Raw genomic sequence first — 18,809 nt, 5'->3', positions numbered from 1 at the left:
CAGAGGGGCCAGCATTGGCTGGGGTGCACTGGGAGGGGTCTTGGAGGTGCTGCCTCCCTAGCCCCACTCCCATGATCACCCTCAGAGGACACGTCCGGCCACAAAGGCCGGAGGCTTGGGGGTGGGGGTGCCCACGCTCCAGAGTCGGTCTCATTTGTCTGTGAACCAGGGTTTCCTGTCCTGAGAAACGGTTTCAGGAGCAGCCAGGAGGAGGGCCCTTGAGATCTGGAGTAAGGCTAATTCAGAGGCTTCGATGATCACAAGGTTCCCCAAGCCAGCGATTTCCAGGGGGCACAGGTGGGGAGAAAGGCCGTGCAAACTGATGAGTGAGGCCAGTGATGGCGAACCTATGACACGCGTGTCAGAGGTGACACGCGAACTCATTTTTTTGGTTGATTTTTCTTTGTTAAATGGCATTTAAATATATAAAATAAATATCAAAATATACATCTTTGTTTTACTATGGTTACAAAGATCAAAAATTTCTATATGTGACACGGCACCAGAGTTAAGTTAGGGTTTTTCAAAATGCTGACACGCCGAGCTCAAAAGGTTCGCCGTCACTGGGCTAGGCCAATGAATCTAGCTGCATCAGCAAACCCACGTGAGGTTGGGCAGAAGTGTGTGCGTACACGCGCAGGCGGTCCCGTGCCTGCTGGCCTCGCCAGGCCCCCTGGCTGAACTCACCTGTGGGAGTGGCCAGGACAGCCACCATCCCGACTGCTCGAGCCCAAGCAAAGGGAAACAGCTCAGGGCAGGCCGCCTGTGGCTGCCGCAGCCCCTCCCTGTGCAGACGCCAGCCCAGGGCAATCCCAGGCCAGGGGTGGGTCCAGCCTGACTCTGCTGAGTCCTGGGGCCACATCAGCTCTAAGTCTGAGGCTCCCTGCATCAGATCTGCCTGAAGATAGTTGTCATAATGACAGGTTTGGAGACCATCGTCCAGGCTGAATAGTCTCTGAACGTGAGAGGCCAGAACCTGGAACTTAAACAAACTCCCCTGGCACCTGCCTGAGTAACTGCCCATGTTCCCTGGGGCTACGTTCCTGTGTGCCCCTTCCTCCAGGAAGCCTTCAGAGCTTGGCCCAGCTCATCATGCACCTGTCTCTTCCCTGCCTCCAGCCTAACACTCACGGGAGCACCGAGGTTCACAGGCCCCGTAGGATGCGCTGAAACGCAGAGGCATAGGGAGCAGCCTCACCTGGAAAGCGTGCCACAGGATGATGGGACAAGGCCCACGTCACCTTATCAGCCAGTGACAAGCCCCACCGAGCCCCACCTTCCGGACTGCCAGCTGTGTGTGGCGATGGCCACTACGTCACAGGCATTCTGGCATCGCTGTGGAGGCCCCGCTGGGAGCGCGGCTGGCTCTTCACCAATAAACGATTGAGAAATGGGCTCTGCAAACACGTCCGGCGCGTCCTTTCGCTTGTTCTGTGACTGTAGAGTAGGGGCTTCTCATCAACATGGGAACAACGGGGCTGTGCACGCTCTCCCACTCGGGAGCCTCCCACTCGGGGTCGCTAGCACTCGCCACCCTCCCTGGGACTGGGGCTCCGGCTAGTCTAACCCTGGGGTTTGCCTGCCACAAGGCGGGGTCGGGGGGAGTGGTTCAGGGCCCTCCTCCCCTCCCTGGCACCCAGGCAGGGCCTGTTCACCAGCTCCTGGTTCAGTCCAACTCTCCAAGCAGCTTGGAGAACATTCCAGTTCCTGGCGCAGAGCTGGCTCATGATGGGGCAAAGAGATGCCAGAGGAATCCAGGTCTGGCCCTGCCTGTGGGGCTCGGGTGGCTGAGGAGGAGGAGGGGTGAGGGGCCCTCTGTGGGCGGACTTTGGCCTGCCTTTCAAAACAGGACAGAGACCAGACCAGGCTCAGGGTCTGTGGGTGGTGCGGGGAGAGAGATGGGTCGGCTGACCCAGAGGCTTCCCCAGGGCAGGCTCCTTGGGCTCCAGGGAGGATAGACCATGGGTGCCACCAGGACATGGTTTCATCAGGGGCCCTGGGACAGGCTGTGCCCGTAGCTGGACGGAGGCCAGAGTGTAGACCCTGAAGACAGGTGGCCTGGTTTGGAATCCCACTCCCGACTGTGTGCCCCGGGCCGTGGCTTCTCCTCTTTGCCATTTCCTCGCCCATTTGCAGGGATAAGCCTCGGAATGTGGGCGGGTCTCAAGGGCCGGCAAGCATCCAGAAGCCTGTGGACAGTGGGGGCCATCCTGCTGAGTTGGCGCTCAGGCCGAGCTTGTGGAACTGTTGTCCCGGCCCAGGGCGACAGACAGACAGACCGATGGCTGCCGGCGATGGGGAGAGGGCGGGGCTGCGGCCAGAAGCCTGCGGTTCACAGAGCACCTGGGCCTGGGTGGGGAGACCCAGGAGGACCTCCGACAGTCTGCCTTTTCGGGGTGGGGCGCCCGCAGGGAGGAGCGCAGAGCCTCGCCAGCCCCTCTTTCTCTGCCCCCACCCTGAGCCCTAAGTTTCCGTTTGGGGATCTTGGTCCCTCGCAGAGCCGGCGGGAATGGGGCCTCACGTTTCTGGGCGCGCCCTCGCCTCCGGCACAAAGCGGCCCCTGCTCGCCGCTCCTTCGGCACCTGCTGCTCTGCGGGGCCGCCTGGACCTGTCGGAGGGCGGAGCGCCTCGTCTGGCCCCTAGAGTTGAAGACAGTCAGGGGCAAGCGGGCCTGTTCTCCCGGCACCAGGACCCCCATCCCTCCGGTCAGCCGGCGGCCCCTGCCCGCAGCGAGTGCGGCGGGGCTGTCCTCACACCTCACAGCACACGGCTCGCAGGGCGCGGAGGTGGGGCCGGGCTCCAGGGACAGGCAGAGAGGGGTGGGTTCCTTCTCGGACGCCTCGCTGGGCAGGTGACAGGGACGTGTCATTTCCAACTGCAAAGCCAGGCGGAGGGGATGGAGTTAACCAGACGCGTGCAGGGCGCCCGCCTCGCGCCCGGGACCCCTGGGCGCGCGGCTGCCCTTCAGACGGCAGAGCTGGGACTGGGGTGGCGGCCCGACCGGCGCCAGGATTCCCGGGTCGCACGCAGAGACTACTGCCCCCACCCGTGGTTCGGGCACGTCCCCAGCCCCGGGAGGACGAGGGAAACTTTACCCGCGCGGGCCAGGCACCGCGTCCTCCCCTCCGGTCCTTGCCCCGCCTCCGGCAGCCTCCCTCCCCCCTCCCTCTCTTCTCCCTCCTCCCCTCACCCCCTCCGCCGCCTCCTTCTCCTCCCCCTCTTCCCTCCTCCACTCTCCCCTTGTCGGAGGCGGGCAGGGGGCGGGGCCGCTCCGCTGGGCCCACAGCCCGTGCACCCCGGGAGGAACCGCCAGCCAGGCCGGGGCGAACCGAGCAGCCAGGGCGGCGGGAAGGCATGAAGTTGGGCGCACGCGGGCCACGGAGAGGGGGCGCGGCGGAGTGCGGAGACGCCCGTGCCTAGAGCCCGTTCGGTGCGCCATGGAGCTCGGGGGCCCGGGGGCGCCGACGCTGCCGCTGCTGCTGCTGCTGGGGGCCGGCCTCTTGCCCGGTAAGTTTTGGGGAGCTGGAGGGGTCCGCTTTCGCCCCTTTCAGGGCGGCTCAGGATCTCCGGAGCAGAGGGAGGGGGGCTCCCAAGCGGCGGGAGCGCGCAACGGGGCAGCCGCGGAGGCTCCCGCCCTGAGGCGCAGAAGCTGTCCTTCGGGCCGGCGGAGCAGGGCAAGAACGGAGTTAATCGCCCGAATTGGGGGGAGGGGGGGGGGGCCGGGGTGTGGGTGCGGTGGGCGCTGCTGTTTGAGGACACGGACCCAGAAGCTCCAACTTGGGTGGAGAGAAGGGACCCATCTCCCCACCCCTCCCCCGTGCCCATCCAGCCAAGCTCACCTGAAAACCCTGCCCCCACGCCTGCTCCTGGCTTGGGGGGATCAGAGAGGTGGCCTCTGCGGGGGGGTTCCAGCCCCTCCACCTCCCCTCCCTGAGCAACCACCTTGCTATTCAGGGGGGCTGAGGGAATTGAACCCCTGGCCTCCCCACTGAGGGGTGGCTGCACCTTCCTGGTCAAAGGCACCAGGGGGCAAGGTCCAGGCTGTGGGCTGGGAGGGCAGGGTCTGGGTCCAGGACCCACCCCAGGGGTGCACAGACCTCCTCATCCTGTAGATGACTCGCAGGTGAGCAGGGCAAGTTGAGAGAAGCAGGGGCAGGAGGTCTCCTAGTCCCCCTTGTGATGCAGGTGCTAGGGAGGCAGGGAGGCCATGAGACCACAGACTGGGCCTCCCCACTGGGGGCTCACTCCAGCCTCTTGGGGGCAGTCTGTGTCCATCCAAGAACACAGGGTGCTGGGCTGGTTGTCAGAGTCAGCGCTGAGATGTCCCTGAGGAGACGGTAACTCCGGGGCTAGCCTTGGGCTTGCTGGCAGCCACTGAAAGCGGCTCTGGGTGGCTGGACCCTCACTCCCCTTCTGTCCCCTGCCTGGGCCTGCCCCTCACTCCCCACCTGTGCTTTGAAATAAGGTTCTCACGGCTCTGCTGGTGGCTGGAAATACAGCCCCCCCGAGAGGGACTCATGCAAATCAGTGCTTGTGGGGACAGCTGAACACTTCTGTGGTGAGGTGCCCGTGCTAGGAAGGACTGAGGGGGCTGGAAAGGCTTCCGTAAGGAAGAGGGGAGTGGGGCAGCTTGTGCAAAGGTCCTGAGATGAGTAGCATGTGCCAGGAGAGATGGAAGAAAGCAGGGTGGCTGAGCACAGCCTGGCATGAGGCTGGAGGAGCAGCCTGGGGGCCACTGGACCCTGCTTCTGAGCCACATGCCTACCTGTCCTCAGCGAGCGGCCCCTTGGAGACTTGGGTTCACGCAGAGGAGCGGCTGCTGAAGAAACTCTTCTCTGGCTACAACAAGTGGTCCCGGCCCGTGGCCAACATCTCGGATGTGGTCCTTGTCCACTTTGGCCTGTCCATCGCCCAGCTCATTGACGTGGTAGGTGCAAGGGTGGGAGCTCTGGGCCTGGAGGTGGTGCGGGGCTGAGGAGCCTGCACGGCCCCTGCCTGAGTCCAGCAAGTGCACTTTTGTGGTGGGGTCTGGAGGAGAGGCAGGTGCTGTGCACACCTGCCCCAGGCCTGGTCCTTCTCTGTCCCACATGGGGACACACTGCCAGGTGGTCAGCAGTGGGCCAGGCTGCCAGCCTCAGAGGCCAAGGGCAGAAGATGTCTCTGTGGGGTGGGGCCGGTGCCAGGTCAAGTTGTGGGGCTTTTGTGTGAATTGTGCACCTGATGGGGCAATACCTGTCCTCAACCTGGTTCAGGAGCCCCCCATTACCTACAGGTCTGGAATGCGGGCTTTGTGGGAGTCTCGGATAGGTCTGAGGGGTGTTTATCTTCATGGTTAGGGGCCACAGGGGTTCCTAGATGATCCAGCCTTCGAATGACTGCTGCTCTGGGCTGAGGGTTCACCGTGCGGTGTGGTCTGACCGGGTGATGGGCACACCACCTGGGTTGGGCTCCTGAGGGCCTTGGAGTGTGGGTCTGTCCAGCCTGGCAAGGAGGGGCCTCTGGGAGCCTGGTTTGTCCAGCTATAGGGGGCTACAGATATTCCCAGATGCCCCTCCCTGCCCCTGCCAGGACCCTAGCATTGAGTCGGCTCAGGGAGGTGTGGGGGCCCTGGTGCCAGGCTGCCTACCTACCTTTTCCCTGTGAAATAGGGTGAGCACAGCACTGCCAACTTGGGCAATATCTGGGAGGCAGGAGAGGCCGTAGCCTGCTCTGCCCATCCCCCCTGGGGCAGAAAGGGCCAGCAGGGGCCCCGTCAGTGTGCCCTGTCCACAGCCATGTCAGGCTTCTGCCCCCCCACCCTTCTGCCCTCACCACCCTTCTGCCCCCCCCACCCTTCTGCCTCCCCCACCCTTCTGCCCCCCCACCCTTCTGCTTCCCCCACCCTTCTGCCTCCCCCACCCTTCTGCCCCCACCACCCTTCTGCCTCCCCCACCCTTCTGCCTCCCCCACCCTTCTGCCCCCACCCCCCTTCTGCATCCCCCACCCTTCTGCCTCCCCCACCCTTCTGCCCCCACCACCCTTCTGCCCCCCCCACCCTTCTGCCCCCACCACCCTTCTGCCTCCCCCACCCTTCTGCCCCCACCACCCTTCTGCCTTCCCCACCCTTCTGCCCCCACCACCCTTCTGCCCCCATCACCCTTCTGCCCCCACCACCCTTCTGCCCTCACCACCCTTCTGCCCCCACCACCCTTCTGCCTCCCCCACCCTTCTGCCCCCACCACCCTTCTGTCCCCACCACCCTTCTGCCTCCCCCACCCTTCTGCCTCCCCCACCCTTCTGCCTCCCCCACCCTTCTGCCCCCACCATCCTTCTGCCCTCACCACCCTTCTGCCCTCACCATCCTTCTGCCCCCCCACCCTTCTGCCTCCCCCACCCTTCTGCCCTCACCACCCTTCTGCCCTCACCACCCTTCTGCCCCCCCCACCCTTCTGCCCCCACTACCCTTCTGCCCCCACCACCCTTCTGCCCCCACCACCCTTCTGCCCCCACCACCCTTCTGCCTCCCCCACCCTTCTGCCCTCACCATCCTTCTGCCCTCACCACCCTTCTGCCCCCACCACCCTTCTGCCCTCACCATCCTTCTGCCCCCACCACCCTTCTGCCCTCACCACCCTTCTGCCCTCACCATCCTTCTGCCCTCACCATCCTTCTGCCCTCACCATCCAGGGCAGTTCAAAGTGGTGGCTGGTGGAGGTGGCCGCTGGCTGCCACTCAAGGTTTGGCTGCACCAAGGCCTGGCCTCCTGCCAGCTCCTTGGGGATCCCCTCTCCCCATTTGTCCAGGAGAGTCCAGGCCAGAGGGAGGGAGCACTGCTCCGAGACTCCAGGCCCGTGGCAGCTCCAGGCAGGGTAGGGCCAGCTCCAGGCTCCGCTGGGCTCTGGGGCTGACTGAGGACAGACCTTCAGAGGCCCGGGCCAGGTGGTGGGTGCAAGGGCCTCCTCGCCCATCCCCCTGGGGCTCATGCATTTGCTGTCAGTCTGTGTGGGCCGCAGTGCTCGCCTGTGTGAGCTCCCGCCTGCAGAGGAGCCCAAGGCACCGGTGCTTTCCAGGCCCTGGGCTGACGCTGCACGTGTGGGCTGGGCAGGCCGCTGGGAGGGAGGCAGGCTGTCCCCTGGAAGGGTCTGGAGCCTGGGGTCGGGGATGGGGCCTCCAGGGGCAGGCCGTCCACCCGGAGGGGAGGCAGGCGGGGCAGCCATCGCTTCCTGGCTCCTGAGGTCACATACTCCTCAGCACTCTTTTCTGGGGGGTGTCCCACTGGGTCAGCTGAGGGCCTGTCCCTGACGGGCCTGCAGGAGAGCTGGACCGAGGGCCATGCCTGGGGACATGACCTCTTCTCCCCAAACAGGGGCTGGGGGCTTGTCCCCTGGAGGAGCAAGGCCCGCCCTGACCAGAGTCTGGTAGCGAGGCGCCCGGTGCACACCCAGGTGGATTTGGAGGCAGCAGGAGGGGCGGGTGCCTGCTCACCTGGGGCCCATATGCAGAGGGGCTGCCCAGCTGTGACAGTGCAATGCAGGTCGCCTTTGGTGCCCCCTTCCCCACACACCCACCCACAGCTGGGGGAGGGCCAGCCCCAGCTGCCTATACAGTTGGCCAAACCTTGTCCTCACTTTGCTTCTGGAAAGGTTGGGGGCCCTTGCCGCCATATCCCTAAGTGCCTTCTGGGCCTCCCCTCCTGGGCGTGGCTACCTCCGCAGATGAGGTGCTCACTCTCCCCATGTTCAGCCCTGGCCTGGCCTGTGGGGAAGAAGATTCAGGGCCAGAGAGCCAGGGGCCCGTCACTGCAGGCGCCGTGACTTCTTTCCTTGTTTCTGTCCTAGGACGAGAAGAACCAGATGATGACGACGAATGTGTGGGTGAAGCAGGTGAGTGGGAGGGGCGCCGCGGCCACCGCCCCAGCCCTGCCCGTCCCTCTCAGCTGAGCATTCTCCTGCCGTGCAGGAGTGGCGGGACTATAAGCTGCGCTGGGACCCCAGGGACTACGAGAACGTGACTTCCATCCGCATCCCCTCCGAGCTCATCTGGCGGCCAGACATCGTGCTCTACAACAAGTGAGCCCGAGGGCGGGGCCTCCGTGGGCAGGGTGGCGGCTCCACCGAGGCTGGTGAGCCAGAGGCTAGGAGAGCGGGGGCTGGGTGCGGCCTGGGCGCCTGGGGCGGCCACCTCCTGGCTCCACCTTGGCCTCTCTCCCCAGGAGCCGGGAAAGGGGCTGGCACTGCGCCCTGACTGCAGCCCCGAGCTGCCCCCATGCAGCCTGGAGTCATTTTCAGAGCCTGTCCCCTGCCCCACGTGCTGCTCTTCGCTCCAGAAGCCTAGATGTGCAGCTCCTCTCAGGGCCTGCCCGGGTCAGCTCTCGGGCCTGGTCCCCCCTTCATCTCCGCAGCCCTCACCGCAGGCCCCAGGCCCGCTCCCCACACTCCCGCGCGAACAGCCCAGCGAAATCTGATGGGTGGACGGTGCTCTGTGCTGGAGCCAGGGTTTCCAGGCCCAGCTGTGGCCGGCCCTGGGCTCAGACTTGTCTCTCCGGGACCCTGACCAGGGCTCCTGCCATCCTCCCGTCCCTGCCTCTGCTGTCATCGCTGGATCCACGCCTGGGGCCAGGCTCTGGACATGCTCACAAAGAGAAGCACTTAGCCCCCTCCCCATCGCCCCTTCCCCTCCCTGCACACAGCCCCTGCCTCCCACAGCCCTGCACACAGCCCCTCCTGCCCCGGGAGCTGGGCCTGACCTACAAAGGGTTGCTCTTTGGTTAAGAACAACTTCGCTCCTCTCCCGACATAACTGATTGCAGTGATGGGGGAAGCGGCCGCATGCGAGGCGCCTGGGGCATGGTCTCAGGATGCATTAGTAGGGGGGTGGGGGAGCAGGCGGTCAAGCTCTCTGCTCTCCGCAAGCCACTGGTCTGAACCGCAACCCTGAGTCCTCCAGCCACCCAGCCACCGGGGGTCCATGCTCAACTCCCCAGACCTCCCCCTCCCCGTCCCCGGAGCTTTGATCCAGAGAATATGCATCAGCTCAGCATTCTGGGACCCAGGGGAGCGCCATGTTCCCGGGAGAGCTAGAAACCTCCCATGTGCTCTGGGACCTGTGCACGCCCCCCAGGCTGCAGCCCAGGAGAGTGGGAGCTGCCACCCCAACCCTCCACCTTCTCCTCCCTGCCAGGACCCGTGGGAGGTAGCGGGTGGACACCAGCTTCTCTGTGGGGCTGTGGTCAGTGCCCAGACTCTGGACACGGCGTGGAGGGAGGGTGAGGAGCTGGTGGCTGATGCTGGCCAGGCCACAGCCACTGAAGAGGCCTATTTCCAGGGGCAGTGGTGGCTGCTGGCCAGACATGTGCACCTGAGCACAGCTGCGTGTCCAGGCTGAGCTGATAGGTGAGGGGAAGGGCGAACAGGGCCCCACTTTTCTGATGGCTTTGGGGCGCCCCTGGTTGGAAGTCATGCGCGTGAGGCTGTGCTGTCCACCCGAGGCTTTTCTACGTGGTCCCTTTGGGGCAGAGGGTGTCACAGTCCTGGGGCACCTCAGGGCCCGGAGCAGGAACCTGGACCAGCCACAGCCCCACACAGCAAGCCCTGCCTAGAAGGGCTCCGGACTCACAGCCAACCCTGATGCCACACCCTGCGGGGGTGGGAGGGACCAGAAACTGCCGGCCATGTTCGCCTCTGCCAGGCACAGAGGAGCCAACGGGGAGGGGCCCAGCCTTGTCGTGGGGGTCACAGCCTTGCTCCTGCTGCCCCACGGGGTGGCGGGCCCCACGTGCAGAGTGGGGCCTTGCCAGGCTGGGCTCACCTGCTGCTGAGACCAGCATGAGGCGGGTGGCACGGTCAGTGAGGGTTTCGTGGAGCCGAGGAGAGATTTCCTGTGAGCATTTCAAAGCCGAAGGCGGCAGAGCTGTCCGAGGGGCTTGCGGAATGGCTGCTGCCTCCTCCTGTGTGGGGGCCACACCAGGTCAGAGTGGAGAGCCTGGGCCTAGTGGAGAAACTGAGGCTGAGAGAGTGGCATAGCCAGGTTACGCCTGCCGGGGCCTAAACTCACGACCAGGTGTGTGCATGGCGGGCGCCTTGGGGGCCAGGCGTCAGGGCCACCCGTTCCTGGGTCTCACCCCTCTCTCCCTGCCCAGCGCGGACGGGGACTTCGCCGTCACCCACCTGACTAAGGCCCACCTGTTCCACGACGGGCGGGTGCAGTGGACGCCGCCTGCCATCTACAAGAGCTCCTGCAGCATCGACGTCACCTCCTTCCCCTTCGACCAGCAGAACTGCACCATGAAGTTTGGGTCCTGGACCTACGACAAGGCCAAGGTCGACCTGGTGAGCATGCACAGCCACGTGGACCGGCTGGGCTTCTGGGAGAGCGGCGAGTGGGTCCTCGTGGACGCCGTGGGCACCTACAACACCAGGAAGTACGCGTGCTGCGCTGAGGTGTACCCCGACATCACCTACGCCTTCATCATCCGGCGCCTGCCGCTCTTCTACGCCGTCAACCTCCTCGTCCCCTGCCTGCTGCTCTCCTGCCTCACGGTGCTGGTCTTCTACCTGCCCTCCCAGTGCGGCGAGAAGGTCACGCTGTGCATCTCTGTGCTGCTGTCGCTCACCGTCTTCCTGCTGCTCATCACCGAGATAATCCCCTCCACCTCCCTGGTCATCCCGCTCATCGGCGAGTACCTGCTGTTCACCATGATCTTCGTCACGCTTTCCATCATCATCGCCGTCTTCGTGCTCAACGTGCACCACCGCTCCCCGCGCACCCACTCCATGCCTGCCTGGGTGCGCCGCGTCTTCCTGGACATCGTGCCGCGGCTGCTCCTCATGGAGCGGCCGCCCGTGACCAAGGGCAACTGCCGGCGGCTCATCGAATCCATGCACAGGATGGCCAGTGCCCCTCGCTTCTGGCCGGAGCCTGAGGAGGAGCCCAACTTCATGAGCAAAGTCCAGAGCCAGGGCCCCTCGCCCACCCCGTCCTGTGCTCCCCTGGATGCGCCAGGCAAGCCCCAGCCGGCCTGCACGTTGCCCTCAGACCAGGTGCCCACTCTGCAGCCAGCAGAGGCCGAGGAAGCCAGCCCCGGCCCGTCGCCCAGCCCCTGCCGCCCAACCACCAGCACCTGGGACCCGGGCCTTGCCAAAGCCCGGTCTCTGAGCACCCAGCACATGTCCAGCCCCAACAAAGCACTGGAGGGCGGCATCCGGTGCCGGTCTCAAAGCATCCGGTACTGCGTTCCTCAAGACGAGGCCGCCTCACAGGCCAGCGGCCCTGTGGCCAGCTCCCCTCCCTCCTTGCAGGCTCCCTGGACTGAGCTCCCACCTGCAGACCAGGCCTCTCCCTGCAAATGTAAGTGCAAGGAGCTGTCCACAGGGTCCTCAAACACAGCATTCCAAGCCCTCACCACCAAAGCACCGCCCCGCCGCCCGCCCCTGCCGCCCGCCCTGCCGCCAGCCCTGACGCGGGCTGCCGAGGGTGTCCAGCACATTGCAGCCCACCTGAAGGCGGAAGACACCGACTTCTCGGTAAGGCCCTGCCCCAGTGCACCGGGAGGTGCCCCTGGCCCTTGTGGGACGAGCAGACACTCTGAAGGAGGGAGTGATTGGTGACAAAATCAGGAAACAGCTCTGGGCATGCAGCCGCCAAGCCCCCACCCTGGCCTGCCCCCTCCTCCCTGAGCCCTCAGACTGGCCAGGGCCCTGGGGTGGCGCTGGGCAGGTGGCCCAGAGTAGCTTGTGGAGCAGACCTCAGGGACACCCCTCTGGGCCTCAGGACCGAGGAGCCGACAGGAGGGGCTGCTAGCCCCTCTGTGGCTGGTCAGCTGCCCCGTGTCAGTCCGCAGTGCGCTCCCTGCGCCGCTGGCTCTGGGGAATGACATGACTTCACTAGTCGCCTGAGCGACCGGCAGGCCTTGGTGGCTTTGGTCTGCGCTGGCCTTTCATCCTCAGGACGGGGCAACGCGGGCGAAAGGCAGGGAACAGCGTGCCTCCAGCACAGCAGGTCCTGGCGGGCTTGTTATTTATAAGTGACCCTGTTTGCGCTCAGGTTTCCTGTGAACAAACAGTTCCGTTTAGGTTTGGTTTAAAACTGCCAGGATTACTTTAAAAATCAGAGCAGAAAATGGCAATGAAGAACCCATTTTTCCTCGACACTCCAAGATGGGCACTGAGCCTGCCCTCGCCCCGGCCTGCCTGACCCACTGTGCCCTGACGCTGCTTCCTCCCAGTCCCTCAGGCGCCAGCAGGCCGCCCACCCGGGACCGCGGTAAGGCAAAGGCCAAAGGTGGGTGAGGAGCCAGGACCTCAGAGCAGCCGGGCGGGGCTGGGGTCTGCCCCCCTCCATAGCCACTCTGTGCCTCAGTGCCCCCATCTAGACAAGACAATCCCGCCTCCTTCCTCACCAGCCCCCGCGCAGGTGACGTGCTCGGCATTCTTGCGTGTTTGCGTCCATGGCCGCCCTGGCCTCAGCATTTGGGATTCCCCCTGAGCCCTGGCCCCTCCCTCCTCCTTCTGCTCACAGCACCTGGCTGTGCCCCACCCCCTCAGGCTTAAGGGACAGAGCTGAGAGACTCCATTGATCCCTGAGGGGCCTCCGGCCTCCTGGGCAGCTGACCCCTGAGCATCTGCCCAGGAGGAGAGGGCAGTCAGGCCTCAGCTGTCACTCAGACACTAGGCCCCTAGGGGCTCCTGTTAGAGGTCAGGCCTTGTCACCCAATGTGACTCCTGGCCCTTGTCCTGCGGCCAAGGGGTGCCAGTGGCCCTTTCTGAGCTCAATTGGTCCATTTGAAAAATGGGGGTGCACTGGATGGCCTCCATGGCACCCCCTCAGCTTTAGCAAACCTGGAGCAAATTCCATTGTGAAGCAGCCTGGACCCTGGTGTTCCTCCAAAGACCCGTTCCCCCCTCGCGCCCCCCCCCCCCCCCCGCCTCTGGGCTCAGGCACCCTGCCAGGCACAGCACCAGACCCGTCCCCCACGGCAGCCGGGATGTTCAGCTAGAGGGTGCTGCCCCCTCTGAACCCGACTTCAGCGGCCATGTGGCTTCTCTGCACCAGCCCCACTCGGCCCCCCAGCAGGTGTGCCTGCGGCCCTGGTGGCCTCGGTGGCGAGGGGGAACAACCCGTCACGCAAAGCGCCGGGCCCAGAGGTTCTTGCCGCCTGTGAGGTGCATGTCTGTGTTGCAGGTGAAGGAGGACTGGAAGTACGTGGCCATGGTCATTGACCGCCTCTTCCTCTGGGTGTTCGTCATCGCCTGCCTGCTGGGGACCGCCGGCCTCTTCCTGCCGCCCTGGCTGGCCGGCATGATCTAGGGGCCAAAGCACTGTACGGAGCAGAGAATGTACGGGGCCACGCCACCTGCCCGATTGTCCCCCACCTTCCGTCTGCTGCCTCCTGGGGAAGCCGGTGTGGCTCCGGCGGCTGGGACCTGCCCAGGAGGCAGCCCGCTGAGAAAGGCTTGTTCTCACTGCAGGTGGCATCGCCGCCTGAGCCACACTGAAGTGCACCCCGAGCACGGCTGCTCTCTCCTCACAGGTCCCAGCCATCCCCACGTCCTGGGGCCAAGCCCTCAGCCCCTCTCAGCCCCTGTCCCCTCCCTGTGGGATCCCGAGGCCCCTGCCTGTCCATCCCCGAGCGTGGGGACACCACCCCTACCCTTGGTCCTCGGGCCTGCTCTCTTTGACCCCACAGAGGCCAGTCACAACATGCGAGTCTCACTTGCCGGGTGGGCCTAAGCAGGGGTTTTATTTTATTTTATTTTTAAAATATATTTTTATTGATTTCAGAGAGGAAGGTAGAGGGAGAGACAGAAACATCAATGATGAGAGAGAATCATTAACTGGCTGCCTCCTGCATGCCCCCCACTGGGGATGGAGCCTGCAACCTGGGCATGTGCCCTTGACCGGAATCGAACCCCGGACCCTTTAGTCTGCAGGCCAACACTCTGTCCACCGAGCCAAACCAGCCAGGGCTTTTTGATTTGTTTTTGATGAATTCGTGAAAACCTAAGTTTTGTGCCCAGGGGTCCTTGGGGAGTGGAGCTGTTAAACCTGGTCCCGCTTGGAAGAGATTGGGGGGCAGGACCCCATGAGGGAGGGACGTTTGGGCTTGGGGAGTTCAGATGATTGCCTTCCAAGGGTCCTGGGGGCTCGGGGCAAGCTCTTTGCAGGTCATAGGTCCCCATGGGCACTGGGAGTTTGTGAGGACAGCTCGCCCAGGGCCTACTCCGGGGCCCTCGGAGTGTGGCGCTGGGGTGGGGCCCTGAGGAGGCCGAGGGGAACCTCCACAGGCCTCCTGCCCTTGGACTCATCTGTGGGAGGCCAGTTCAGCCAAAGGGCCTCTCTCACCCACAATGCAGGGGCCCTCTGGCCAGAGGTGTAGGGGAATCCCCCGGAGGGACGGTCCTGGGGCCTAGGATCACCCCCAGGGCAGAGTGCTGGGTGCCACCCCATGTCTCCCTGGCCCGGGCACCATGGCCCTGCGTGCTGTGATGATTTGGAATCCTCAGTCTCCAAGTGGAGGCGGCAAGGACACCGTGTCCCCTCCCAGGGAGTGACATTGGGTGGAGGCAGGAGGAGGAAGCTGTTCCTGCTGTCCATGGTCAAAGTCCCTTCCCCAGGGCAGCCATGGGCATGGCAGCCACGGTCAGGCAGCCACGGCCAGGGCAGCCACAGTCAGGCAGCCACAGCCAGGGCAGCCATGGGCGGGGCAGCCACAGGCAAGGTGTCCCGCCTGGCCAGTGCCTGGGTCACCAGGGACTTGGGAGAAGTGAGAGAACAATTCAGTGAAGTTTGGAGTCTAGTGGGCCTCATTGTGGCAGAGGTCAGACTCCCTGGTCGCAGCCAGGGAGGAGCTGGAGGGGCTGCACCCCTCACCCAGGCACTGAAACGGGACCTGACCTGGGCCCAGGGGTCCTCGTGCCCGAGAGGGTGCAGACCCCGGTGTTCTCTCCTCCCGGCCCCGGGGCCCCGGGGGGCCTGCTGCCCAGCTCTGCTCTGCACCTGCTTCCTGGAGGCGTCGGCATCAGTCCCAGGCACTGGGGCCACTCACCCAGGACAAGCGAGGCTGAGCGGGGACACCAGCCCCGGGGCATCAGGGAGGGGATTTCAGATGTAAGCACCTCAGTCCTTACATAAGCAGATTCAGCCACCAGGTGCGCAGGCATCTGCCAGGAGCAGCCCTGGCGCCGGGCCCACTGAGATGTTTTTCTGGGTCACCAGGGAGACCTCGCACGAAGCTTCCGGAACTGGAAAAAAGGGTCAGGAAATGCACAGAAATAACCAAGTGGTCATATTCCCACCACAGCGAAGTAACCCAGCCTCCGTCTGCCTCCAGTGTGGTTTCTTTAATGTAAATTTAATAGGGAAAAACGCATGATCTAAGCCCTCGAGTGAGTGAGTTTTACTAAAATTTGACACCAAGGACCCAGGGCACCATTCCACACAAGACGCCACCCTCCCCCTGCCCCTCAGGCCATCCCCTCCTGGCCCCGGCCTGGGCTTCTCCGTCAGCCGGCTCCTGCTCCTGAACTTGTGGTCGGGCCCTCCGTTGCTGCCTCCCTCCTAGTGTGTTGAGACTCACTGGTCCTGTCTCGTCCTCGGACAGTCCTGTTTCAACTGTGAACAGAGCTCTTCGCCTGAATCAACAGAGCTCGCTGTCTCTCGTCCCCCTTGAAGAACGTCTCCGGGTTTCGCCGTCACGACTCACGCGCTGTGACACGCTGTGGGGTCTTCGTGGATGTCCTCATGCCTCATGTCCTCATGTCCAGGGCCCTGCCCCCACCCCTCATCTCACTCACACTCCGGGCCAGTGTTTCCCCTCCTAGATCTCTGGGGCCCAGACAAGGAGGGACTGCCCAGGGCCCGGAGGCCCGCGGGGATGTCCTAGCTCGTCACTCCTGAGCTTTGTGCAAGCCCTGCCTGGCCCTCACTCGCCCCTTCTGTCTCCTGACCAAGGTCCGTGCTCCCCACACAGTGTGATATACCCCTTCTCTCCGGAAATTAAGTAATGGACTCTCTTCTCAACGGCATTGGCCCCTTCAGGGCATCCCCCGTCACCTTTGTAAGTCATGGTGGCCCTGGCCCGTGTTGCTCAGTTGTTAGAGCGTTGGCCCGCGCACCCAGATTAGCAGGTTTGATTCTGGTCAAGGGCGTGTACCTCGGTTGCAGGTTCAATCCTTGGCCCGTCAGGTGCATGTGGGAGGCAACCAGTTGATGTGTTTCCTCACGTCCATGTTTATCTTTCTCCCCCTCCCTCCCTCCTTCCACTCTCTCTAAAATCAATGGAAGAAAAGGAAGTCATGATGGGGCCGAGCACTCCCAGGTACACACCTGTGTGGGGTCACTAGGTCACGGGGTGCCGAGCCTTCCCAAGTGGACACCCGCTCCCCCCAGAAGCTCTGCAGTTGGTGTCGGCTGGACGTTTGCTCATTATTGGGTCGCGTGGCTTTTAGAGGGTGTGCGTCACCTGTGTGCTCGGGGCCAAGGCTTCTGTCCGTCCTCCCGTGGGAGACTTCCTTCCCTGTGTGTGATGATACTTTTCACCAACCGCATCTTTCCAAGAAAAGCTTTTCGTGCTGATGAGGGGCCATGTCTGAGTTTTTTTTTCTATGGTTGTTGCTTTCTGGATCCTGTATAAGAGATCCTTGCCGCCCTGGGCTTAGGAATGCGCCCTTCCCCTGCCTTCTGTCATCTAGCATGCTTACAGCTTTCTCATCTTTAGGGTTACCATGTTTTTCTTCTTTTGTTAATCCTCACCCCGTTGATTTTTTTTTTTTTTAGAGAGAAAGTGGAAAGGACGGGGGGAGAAGAGAGAGCAATGATGTGAGAGAGACACATCCATTGGTTGCTTTCCACATGCACCCCAACTGGGGCCAGGGATCAAACCTGCCCTTGGCCGGGAATCAAACCTGAGACCCTTTGGTTTGCAGGCTGATGCTCTAACCACTGAGCACGCTGGCCAGGGCTACCATGTTTTTCTAGTTAACTTTTGTGCCTGGTGTAGACAAGGGCAGAGCATCAATGTTTCTGATTTGAACCTCTAGCAGTTTCGAACCATTTGTTGAAAACACGGTCCTTCCCCAGTAAGATGCCTGGCAATGTGGCCCCTGATCTCCTGCTTCCTGGTTCCTTGCGTGTTGGTTCCTCTGGCCGCGGGAGCAGGAAGTGTGTCCTGTCTCTGACGCAGGGAGAGCTCACCTCCCGGGTCAGATGTGCCCTGAGCTCTGCGCGCGGAGCAGCTCGCCCCTGCCTGGCCCACAGCCCCGCACAGAGCGCGCTTCCCCCCAGGCTGCTCGGACCCCGGCCGGAGCCCGTGCTTCTCCAGAGCTGCAGGAGTTGACAGAGACCCTCACAGGCCCCCAACAGAACTAGCGCCTTTGCTCAGGGTCCCGCGGCCCGGGAACCATCTAGAATTCTAGGCTGCTGCAGGTGGCGGTCTGCGGAGGGCGAGGCTCTTAGGCTCTTCGAGCAGCCCTGCACTTCCTGTGTGTCGGGTCACGTGTGACTCTGTTCGTCCGTCCGTCCTTCCTGCGGAATGCACCTCGCTTCCCACAGGGTCTGCCTCCTGCCGCTCCTCAGACTCGGGGCCTGTTCACCCCGTGAGGATTTTATGGGGTAAAATCTGTGCGCTTTTCCTTCAACACGCGGAGGGCATTGCCTCCCGCCTCTGGCCCTCATTCTGTGGGCGTTCAGAGACCGCTGCCTCTGTCGTATGCTTCGTGTGACTGAATCTACATTTAAAAAATCAGCCACTCTGGCACTCTGAGCCTTTTGATCTGAGACCATAACTTCCTCTAATTCTCAAATCTTAAAAAAACCACTTTTCAGCGCTCGCTGGCCTCCCTAACCAGGGAGCCGCGGCCTGGGTCGTGCTCCGTCCTCTGCGCCTCCGGGCGGCCCTGCCTGACTTTCAGCTGCGTTCGCTGGGCCCTGGTTGCCCCGCCCACCCTGCTGGTGTTCTCCCGGTGTGTTTTCTGCACACATTTCCCGTTGCCTTTTCCTGACATTTTCATGCCATTAATGTCCACCCTCCCTCCGTGAAGACGCCGCAGTGTTCAGTTAGGGACTGTGGGGACCTGCCTCCTCTCCTGCTCAGCTCCCAGGTGTCACACCTTCCCCTAAAGTCCTCTCCCCGACCTTACCAGGAGCACTGCGCACGATGAGGCGTGTGAGGCGTGTGCACACATGTGTGTGTTAGCAGCGGCGGGTGTGTATGGGAAAGTGTGTGGGTGTGCAGGTTTGTGCTGTGTTGGCTTCACGTGGACCCCTGAGCAGCAGCCCACAGCTCAGGTCGAGGGTCGAGAGGCAGGCAGGCTCATGTCTTTCTCAGCCCAGGCCGCACTCCATTTGGCCAGCAGGTGGGGACCCGTGCCCGGGCGGCGGCAGAGGTCCCACGCCCACTGCAGCCTCGTTCCCAGGATGGTAGCTCATCCCCATCCCGTGGTGATCAAGCGGCATCTCCAGCCCTGGCCGGTGTCCCCAGGGGTTAGAGCATCAGTCCCAGCACCAGAGGGTCTCGGGTTCAATTCTCGGTCAAGGGCATGTACCTGGGTTGCAGGTTTGACCCCCAACCCCAGTCTGGGGCGTGAGAGAGGGAAGCAATCGATGTCTCTCTCTCTCTCTCTCCCCCCTCCTTCCTTCCCTTCTACTCCCTCTGAAAAGCAATGCAAAAATATCCTCAGGTGATTAAATAAAAAGAGGTGTCTTCCTCACTTGCTGGCTCCTTGACCGAACACCCCACTGGCCCAGGGTCTTCTGGCTTTGCTCTCTCTGGAGCGTCCCAACAGGTGGTCTCTGCACCCACACCCTCCGGCCTCGGAGATGAGCCTGGGACTCAG

General features: G+C 63.3%; 1 protein-coding gene across 3 annotated transcripts; it reads left to right on the top strand.

Annotated features, from left to right (window-relative positions):
* Positions 1 to 3,243: 3,243 nt before the first annotated feature.
* On the top strand, positions 3,244 to 13,836 carry CHRNA4 (cholinergic receptor nicotinic alpha 4 subunit). Of its 3 annotated transcripts, XM_036323559.1 has the most exons (6): positions 3,245 to 3,507; positions 4,776 to 4,927; positions 7,818 to 7,862; positions 7,939 to 8,048; positions 10,118 to 11,501; positions 13,159 to 13,836. In XM_036323559.1, the coding sequence occupies exons 1-6, from the start codon at positions 3,438 to 3,440 to the stop codon at positions 13,282 to 13,284; spliced, it is 1,887 nt and encodes a 628-aa protein (XP_036179452.1). In that variant the 5' UTR covers positions 3,245 to 3,437; the 3' UTR covers positions 13,285 to 13,836. The 3 variants fall into 3 exon arrangements, with proteins under 3 accessions (XP_036179453.1, XP_036179452.1, XP_036179454.1); XM_036323560.1 differs by lacking the exon at positions 4,776 to 4,927 and having other exon boundaries at positions 3,244 to 3,507; XM_036323561.1 differs by lacking the exons at positions 3,245 to 3,507; positions 4,776 to 4,927; positions 7,818 to 7,862; positions 7,939 to 8,048 and adding an exon at positions 9,378 to 10,038.
* Positions 13,837 to 18,809: the final 4,973 nt, after the last annotated feature.

The sequence above is a fragment of the Myotis myotis genome, unplaced genomic scaffold, assembly GCF_014108235.1.
Source record: "Myotis myotis isolate mMyoMyo1 unplaced genomic scaffold, mMyoMyo1.p scaffold_m19_p_9, whole genome shotgun sequence".
NCBI classification, from domain to species: domain Eukaryota; kingdom Metazoa; phylum Chordata; class Mammalia; order Chiroptera; family Vespertilionidae; genus Myotis; species Myotis myotis.
The sequence above is the reverse complement of the archived record's forward strand: the minus strand, read 5'-3'. Positions and strand labels throughout refer to the sequence as shown.

Excerpts from the sequence above, each read along its gene's own strand:
- CHRNA4 (XM_036323559.1), top strand. The coding sequence starts at position 3,438 with ATGGAGCTCGGGGGCCCGGGGGCGCCGACGCTGCCGCTGCTGCTGCTG. Across the intron at positions 7,863-7,938 it reads CGAATGTGTGGGTGAAGCAG|GAGTGGCGGGACTATAAGCT; the intron begins GTGAGTGGGAGG and ends CCTGCCGTGCAG. Across the intron at positions 8,049-10,117 it reads GACATCGTGCTCTACAACAA|CGCGGACGGGGACTTCGCCG; the intron begins GTGAGCCCGAGG and ends CTCCCTGCCCAG.